This window comes from Argentina silus, assembly GCF_951799395.1.
Source record: "Argentina silus genome assembly, chromosome: 2".
Taxonomy (NCBI): Eukaryota; Metazoa; Chordata; class Actinopteri; order Argentiniformes; family Argentinidae; genus Argentina; species Argentina silus.
This window is the reverse complement of record NC_139656.1, coordinates 25720799-25729747: the sequence shown is the minus strand read 5'-3', so window position 1 is coordinate 25729747 and position 8949 is coordinate 25720799. Positions and strand designations below refer to the sequence as shown.

Genomic DNA, 8949 nt, shown 5'->3' with positions numbered 1-8949 from the left:
CAGCAACTCACGTTAGAACAGCTTTGCTTCAAACATGACTTCAGTCCTGTCAGCTTGACAAGGTCGACCCTAAGTAAGAGTCTGAGCACATGCTTCTTTGCTCCCTACTGAAAGCTACCTTTCTGGTCCGTTTAGAGATCAAAAATATTCGAAATAATGTTTATTTAAAAAAATATTTTGACTTAGGGATGATAACAATTAACTGTTCATTGGTTAACCGGCGACAAATACTTTAGCCAATAATGCTTATCGGTTAGATGACACATATTGTTGAATTACATTGGCAGATTTTTATTTTTGTGGTTAGAGAAAATGTGGGTTTGATGCAAGTGCATTTCGTGCAATTCTTATTTCTACATCGTTTTTAATGTCTTGAGCAACAGTTTTGCTAGCCCCATTTGTGACTAGACTTAATACTTTTTACCTTTGGATGTTGTTGAAGTCTAGTCACAGATTGGTAGGCATGGGGGGGCGGGGGGGGGGACGGGGGGTGACTTAGCTTCAAAGGTAGCAGACGGCTAAATGATGACTCACATTGGGTATTCTGCAAGTAAAACCGCCTGGCATTAGCCTTTGTTCATGTTGTTTTTGGGTACAGTGGGGGTACAGAACTGGAGAGAGTTACCGTATTTCTCGATTTCAGTCAGCATCCCAAAAGACGGCCACCAGAAAAAACAAAACATGTATTCCTGTGACCCCTCGCATCATTTACCTCCCTATGCTGTGGTTGTGACATGTCTGACCTTTATCAAATTGTATGTTTGAAAGGATGATTAATAAGATGAGTTTAAGAAAAACATTTTAATGACAGCGAAGCTGGTGTGAATGCTGGGAGTCACATGAATGTACGTTTTTTTCCGGTGGCCATCTTTTGGAATGCTGACTGAAATCGGGAAATGCCTGAGAGAATGCCATTCTTTCCAGTTTACTGTACCCCTATCGAATGAGTAGAGGCCAATGCCAGGTAAACTTTGAGTTGTTGGGGTACACACAGTAACATATTATTTTCCAACAGCTCTAGCAGCCTCTGCATGGTCCTAAAGCCAGATAATTACCCACCTTCCTACCAGCCCATGCATTTGTATTTCTTGTGGGTCACAACTTCTACTTCTTGGAAATTGGGTCAGTTAGTCGAAAAGCAAAATGAACCGAAATTTGCATTCCTATATTGACTAGATGCTCTGTGGTCTGTTCAGTAGATGCTGTTTGGCCTTGCGCCCTCTCACTGACTAAGAGAGACTAAGGCTCTGTCCCAACCTACTCACTTAGTGTGCACTTTAAACACTTGTCAAGAAGCATACTAATTAATGCCCTCTCTATTCTAACTTCCTCAGAGGGAGCCTTTAGGGGTCTTGCTGCTATATTCATACTAGCTAAAGAGAGAGAGAGTAGATATGGCTATGAATCATCTACAAATCAACTATGAATCATGCACTAATCAAATGCCAGCAGATTGCAGGCTGTTCCGCAATCTGTTTTTCCTCCACCACATTTCAACGTGTTTCCTCATATTCACACTGGTCCACAATTTATTTTTTTTCTTTCTACTTTCCCCAGCGTGCCAATAAGTCGTGCACTCTCAGCTCTCTGGGTTTTGATGTCTTTGGTCTTTCTAGACCAGTACTTAGACATGGAAAGTGGACCACTTGGCCATCGAGTAGTCGAGTAGTTAAAAGTAGATTCTATACTACACTTCTAACACACAGGGTTCTCGGTCAGTGAGAGAAGGAGGGGGGGGGGGGGGGTTGGGTGGTGGGGGGCTCTACTAAACAGCATCTACTACGCCGCCGACAGAGAGAGAACAACTCTGTTGGCCACTATCTACTGGAGGAGACACAGTCCACTGCTCCTAATAAAGCAGCCAGGTTGATGGACAGGTACCACAGGTGACCCACTGCCAAGAGTCTATGCCTTTTAATGCTACTAGATTGCGCAACACTGCATAGTGCCGTTGGAGAATACAGCTGATTAATGCTTCCCAAATTAATCCAGCCGGTTCGTATATTCAGATGTGTATAGCAATTAAAGACGAATAATCAAACCGGTCCCAGCGAGGCCCGCCAAAATCAGTGTGTCCTTAAAGCGTGAGTGTGTGTGTGTGTGTGTGTGTGTGTGTGTGTGTGTGTGTGTGTATGAGTGTGCGTGTGTGAATGAGAGGTCTCTCCATCTGTCAAGGAGGCGCTGCAGCGTGCTGTAACATGGAGACTGCTGACAGTGTGTCACTCCCCGCCACATCCCTGTCCCCATCCCCATCCTCATCCCTGTCCGTCATCCATCAGCAGTCCCAACAGCAGTCCATTAAGCCCAGCGCACAAGTTTGCACAAATTAATGACAAACCCCAGCCTCTTGATAAATGTCACACTGATGCCCAAGCCGCTGTCAAGTCCTCACATTTCCCTCCCCACACTGGGAGCCACGCCGTCTCCAGGGACTGCTGCAGACACACACAGGGTACCCCTACACTGAGGTCAGGAGTGTCTAACTCATGTGAAGTCCTGTCCAATCCAGTGTGATTAACTGGCTGATGGCCAAAGCAATGGGCTGAAGCCAGAGCCGCCAACTCTACCCTACAACAGCAGCTCTCTACTGCTCGATGGGAGAAACCTTCTGTGTGGACCGGAGGGAGGGAGGGAGGGAGGGAAGGAGGGAGTGAGGGAGGAAGGAGCAGTGTCTGGCACACACCACCAGGTGGCGGTATACAGGGGGGGGGGGGGACTTAAAGAGAGATGAGGACGAGGGCTAATTCTCATGCAGCCCCCGTCTCCCTGCCTGCCGACGCCGGTGCCTCGTAGATGAGGCAGAACTCACACTAACAACCAAGGAAGGAGTTGGTGATCAGGAGGCCATTGAGACAGAGAGAGAGGGAGAGAGAGAGGGAGACACAGAGAGAGAGAGAGAGAGAGAGAGAGAGAGAGAGAGAGAAGGGGCCATTTTCTCAATCACTCTCTGGCTCCTGATTCTCTCTTGCCCTGGGGGGCTCCACAGTAATCAGATCTGAAAAGGCTGTGAATGAAGGAGAGACAGATAGGGAGGGGGGGAGAGAGAGAAAGAGAGAGAGAGAGAGAGAGAGAGAAAAAGAGAGAGAGAGATAAGCGGAGATGGAGGGAGGGAGGGAAATGGAGTGTTCTTTCCATCTCTCCATCTCTGCTGCGTGGTCCTCCCCCTCCTTTCTTCTCCTCTCCAGCCACCACTCAGACTCAGGCTGTTTCTCTAGCAGATCAAGGCCTGGGCAGGAGGAGGAGGAGGAGAAGGAGGAGGAGGAGGAGGAGGAGAGAAAAGGAGGAGGTGGAGAGAGGAGATGAGGATTCAGCATCACCCTGACCTGGGATTTCCCTGGCAGAGCTCACCAGAGGCCAGGAGCCCCCCTGGTGGGCACAGGTCAGAAGAAGAGAGAGAGAGAGGGGGGGGGGGTTCACTGGGTCAGAGGGACACCCACCAGCCGTAAATAACCGCTCCTGAGTGTGGCGCCGGCTCTACAGCTGAACCCAGGGTGACCTGGGTTGAAGTCCTTTAGAATCCAGCCAGTCACACACACACACACACACACACACACACACACACACACACACACGCAGACCACTGTTAGATCACATCCCAGTGTGTGCAGTGACCATGCCCGTCACACAGGAGCCCTAGGATGGGGGGGTGGGGGTCCGTTGGCAGAGGGGTTACCTGGGAGTACAGCTGAGTGAAGTCTCCAGATGTCACAGGGATATGGCCAGGAGATATTCAACTGTAACTCTCAACATGATAGGGAAACGGACTCTAATGGACTCTAACTCTAATAAGAGATGAATGGTCTCAGATCACAGGCACGGAGGAGAGGATGTACGAGGCCTCAGTCTATTTCTGAAATGTTCTTCATTGCGATGAACCAAAGAGGGGGCATTCTGGGATGGCAAGGTAAAATTGTTCGGATATCAAATCACCCTCCCCCCCCCCCCTTCGCCTGTCACATGAAATCAAAATCGGAACCTTTTTTCCCCTACCTCCACCGCCGCCTCCTCCTCCTCCTCCCTCCTCCCAGATGTCAGCACTCTGTCAGAGCTCCGAGGGCCAAGCCACAGCAGGACTCTTTTTTTTTTGGGGGGGGGGGGGGGGGTCTGAGTAGAGCTCCACTCACCCCCCCCCCCCCCCCCCCCCCACCCCCCCCACCCCCTCTCCCCTCTCTCTCCGGCAGAAGAAAAGCTGCCTGCTGAATGTTTTATGGAGCGGCTGCGTGCCCGGAGCGGAAATCAAAGGCAGGCGGGCGGCGGCGGCAAGAGAAGAATCCTCGCGAGGGCGACACTCGTGCCTTGGCAAGCCTGGCCCGTACCAGGCCTCTTCCTCCCATACGGCTGCACCGCGACGCCTGTAGCCTCGCCTGTCGGAGACTCAACTGGGTTGCCTCAGAGCCGGGTCAACTGGCATTGGATATCCCTCATCCTCTATTGAACGCAAGGGGGTTCGCACGCAACAGATGGCTGAGGCTGAGATGATGGGAATCAAAACACACGCAGAGCATGAAAACAGCCTGGGTATGCGGCTCCCTGTAACAGGAGTTTTACTAAATAATAATAATAATAATAATGATGATGGTAATAATGATGACTGGGAATTAGCAAGTCAAATATCCACACAGGCTGTTAGCAGATGATGCTTCAGAGAGACGGCTTTGATCTTCCTGGCAAAAGAAAACTCCACCAGTGGATTCTGGTAGAGGGGGGAGAACAGGAAGATCGGTCACGTTTTAACTCACTCTCTCTCTCTCTCTCTCTCTCTCTCATTGTCTTATGACAGGTGGTGTACATTCTGAGCCCTGTCTTGTAGGACATGGAACCCATCAAAAGATCTGAAGATGAGAAAGCATCCACGATAAATTAGATCCTAATTTGTCAGATTCATGCGTCCTCCCATTGCTTGTCTATGGGACTGCTACTTATGTTACCAAACCATGAAAGCTTGATATAAATCGTTAGTTACTGTTGCTTGAAGTCACTTTTAGAATAATTTATATGTGCTGTTAAGTTTGCACAGCTGCGGGTAACACACCTGTTCCGTTTCACCTGAAATATGAGTTGCTCGGCTGGCTGGCTCACTGAACAACCTATGCTGGTTTTCGTGTACATTTCCAAACCTAAATAACGACTTCACCTTCAACCACCATAGTCCCACGCTCGTGTCAAGGTCATGTACTGTAACCAGGAAATTCGCCGGAGAAAAACAGGAAGAAATAATTGACAGATTTATGGTTTCTTCAGTACTTCCAGGAGTCTACACATTGTAACCAAGACAACGATTTGACAGCATGTTTCAGCCGGGGCTACTTTTGATCTATCCCATGACACGTTTGCAAGGTACGAGACAGATCAGTGTAGACGGGAGTCGGCGCTATCTGACGTGAGACAATGGGCTAGGGGATGGATGGCCGCCCGACAACCCCTCCAACCCTACTGCAGGGAGAAACGAAATGGCAGCCCTGGTCTGCTCTCTGAACGATGAAACCATTTGATGCAATATCATATAAAAATCAATAGCGTTGTCTTGGTCTCCTAGATGTGCAGTCAGACACTGTGTCTGTCTGTCCCTGGGCTTAGAGAGAGGCTTGTCTGTGACGGAGAGAGAGAGAGAGAGAGAGAGAGTGAGAGTGAGAGAGATGGAGAGAGACGGAGAGAGAGGGAGGAGGGAGTGAGGAGAGGGGGGGGGGGGGGGGGGATCAGAAAGAGTACACGATCTGATCTCCAACCCAGATAACCAGCTCTGTTTCTCCTCCTCCACTGCTCTCCTCTCTTCCCCCTTAGCTTTTTCTCCGTTGGGACTTGGGGGGGGGGGTGACACACACACACACACACACACACACACACACACACACACACACACACACACACACAGGGGACGTGTGTGAAGGCCATACATGGGGCCGCCGGTCCCAGGTGGACCTGTTTCTACTACACTGCCTCTGTCAGTCACGTCCTATTGCGGTGAAGGCCACACAGTAAGGGGCGGAGTCCCACCGAGTGACCGAGGGAGAATATTCCCTCTAGGCCCAATCCCATCGCCATGGAGACGGTCCAGTCACTACACAGGCATCTCAGGGGGGACAGGAGGTTGACACCGCCTCACACGTCACTGAACAGGGATTGGCTCCTGTCCATCATCATGTGACCTGGAACTGATGCCTACAGTATGTTCTGAACACTGAATTCACCTGATTACCTGGGAGTCCGAAAACAACACATGTGACCTGTCGTCTCTGTGTGGCTGAAGGCAGAGCATAACGGGCGGGAGAGTCTGGAGTGAGATCATCAATGGGCTTTCTGGAAGGTGCTAATCCCTGGTTAATGAACTCTGTCTCTGCCAGTACCTCCACAGCCTCCCTGGCCAGCTCTGAGGAGGGAGGGAGGGAGGGAGGGGGGAGGGGGAGGGGGGTGCACAGGAGGAAGAGAGGGACAGGTCCCCCCCCCCCCCCCCCCCAGTCCCTTAGCCTGACAGGCGGAACTCACACACACAATTTCACGGTTTCTGGGCAGTCCACACCGCTGCGTTCCTATCCCTGAGACCCTGAGACCCACAGTGTGCTCTCTCTCTCACACACACACACACACACACATGCACACACATACACACACACACACACACACACACACACCAAGTGAATCTCTGCCATTAACACTCCATTAAGGAGGAAATCAAATATTAATCCTTCAACACCAACCTGGAATTGAAAAAAAGAAGGAAAAAAAAAGTGGACTTACCATTTTATTATTGATTTCATGAAAATGAATTTCACAGACTTTCTCTACAACGTCTTCGCTTTCAAAAGTTACGAAGCCAAATCCTGTGCAGCAGAGAGAGAGAGAGAGAGAGAGAGAGAGAGAGAGAGAGAGAGAGGGAGAGAGAGAGAAAAAAATAGTGAGTTAGGGGGACTTTGGGAAACTTCAGAAACTAAAAGAAAGAAATGCACTCAGGGTCTGATTATTATCATAAGCTGCATCAAGAAAGGACGTGATGCCGTCTTTAGAGAGGCAGGAAGGCCAGAGCGCTGAGAGGAACAACTGAACAAGGCAGACATTGTCTTCTTGAAAATCGGGAATATGATGAAATCTCTGACATTATTAGAGGCATTGGAGGACCTTCTCCACAAAGAGAAGATGTGGAGAGAAAAAACTGCACAAAGCCCATTTAATGAGATTCATGGAGCTCAGGCCCAGCATCTGAATTTCATTAAATGCATTTTGTGTTCCCTTCATTGAATTTTCACTGTGTAACAAGCTTTTCGTTTTTATGTTAATGCCGGCTCTCAGAATATGTGAATGTGCCATTGACCATGGGATTTTTTGAGGGGGGATATTTATAAGATAAAAGCTTAACCCTTTCCTTTACCAGGGGAGAGGCAGAGAGACTCGGGACATCATCATTTTGACATCATCGGAGACACTGGGGGAACAGCAATATGCCTCTTTTTCTGTGTTTTCACGGAAAATGATTTTCTCGTGCGTCGTGTTAAAGAGGAGAAACCCATTGTCAGAACACAAAGAGGGTGCATAACGTAACAACAGGTGGGGATGAATAGAAAAACCAGCTCCTTTTTACAGTCTGCAGACAGAGAGGCGACCACCTCTGTCTGAGCTTAAACACCCATTTACCATAAACACCACACACCATTTGACTGGCAAATTACAAACACACAGGTGCTGCTCTCTCCAGTCTCTCACACCAGGATCCTCTCGCTCCCTACGCAGCTCCAAAGTCAAGAGTGTGTAGCCTACTCTAGACATCGCCATGTGTTCAATGTGACAATGCTACTCATTCACCGAGAGATGTTAGCACAAGACAAACATTCAAATGTCGTGTGTTTTTACCGAGTCTAAAGATCACACAAGTCACACTATGGAAGTGTAATAGCACCAAATTGAACAATGCTAAACAATGCCATCTCCTGACAAACACCCATGAAATATAGCCTAGGAACGGTGACAGTTATGGTCCTCTCCTGGGTTGAGACAGCAGGGCTCAGACTTTAAGTGGCGTATATCTAAAACTGGGTCAGGGGTCAAAGGGTGAGAGGTCAAGAGGGTGAGGGGGCCCGGGTATTTCCCCCCCCCCCCCGCTGCACTCGGACAGGGAGATAAGCAGAGATAAGGAGACAGGAGGCTGATAAGAGGGCGGGCAAGGGTAAATAAACCATGCCCCCCCCCCCACACACACACACACACACTCTCCTGTAGACAAACAGGAGAGTGTGTGAGCACATTACTCACTTTCACATGGAAAGCCCCCCCTAAGCTCTGCTTAGACCGGCTGCTGCTGTTTAGCTGCATGTCCAAGTGCCAGGTTTAGTTAGTATTACTGTAAGATGAGAAATGTCAGAATGTAAGCTGAACTACAGTATGCGGTGAACTACAATATGCAGGGTGGGAGGGAGGTGGGGGGAGGGGGACACTTGGTGTCAGGGAGTTGAACTACATTACCCATGCACACACTACAGTGTGCTAACCACCTCCCCTGGCAGGAACACAGGACATGTTTTATTGACCTGGCCTCCTCCAATGGCTTCCTCTACAAGCCCATCAGGACATCCTGGGGCAACTATAGCCCACACTTGGCTGACAGTTAGTCCCTCTGCCCTATCAGGACTCCACTGAACCTCACCTCGAGCAAACATCAACTAGGAAACAAAGGAAAACAAAAATCTCACAAACGCCACAATTGTGAGGAAAATGAATGGATGGAGTTGAGAAATCAAGGAAAATTGAAAAAGTAATTTGATTATTTTTTTTCGACCAGACGTGATATATTCATTTGATGTGTGTCGTCCTGAGATTGGATTGTCGTGGGCTTTAGTGCGGCACGTTGCCGTGCGCCAGCTACGGTACGCGTGCGTGTTGCCGCGGGCGATGCGGAGGCGCGGGTTGGCGGGAGCTGGAAAATTGGAAGATGCAGCTTGTTTTCCAGCTCGCTCCACCTCC

General features: G+C 49.3%; 1 protein-coding gene across 1 annotated transcript in view; it reads right to left on the bottom strand.

Annotated features, from left to right (window-relative positions):
* LOC310823044 (RNA-binding protein Musashi homolog 2-like) overlaps positions 1-8949 on the bottom strand; it is a 192374-nt gene that overhangs the window by 42153 nt on the left and 141272 nt on the right. Inside the window, exon 8 of the mRNA XM_083695717.1 lies at positions 6692-6818. Within this exon, the coding sequence (XP_083551843.1) occupies positions 6692-6818 (127 nt within the window). The remainder of the gene's footprint in view (positions 1-6691; positions 6819-8949) is intronic.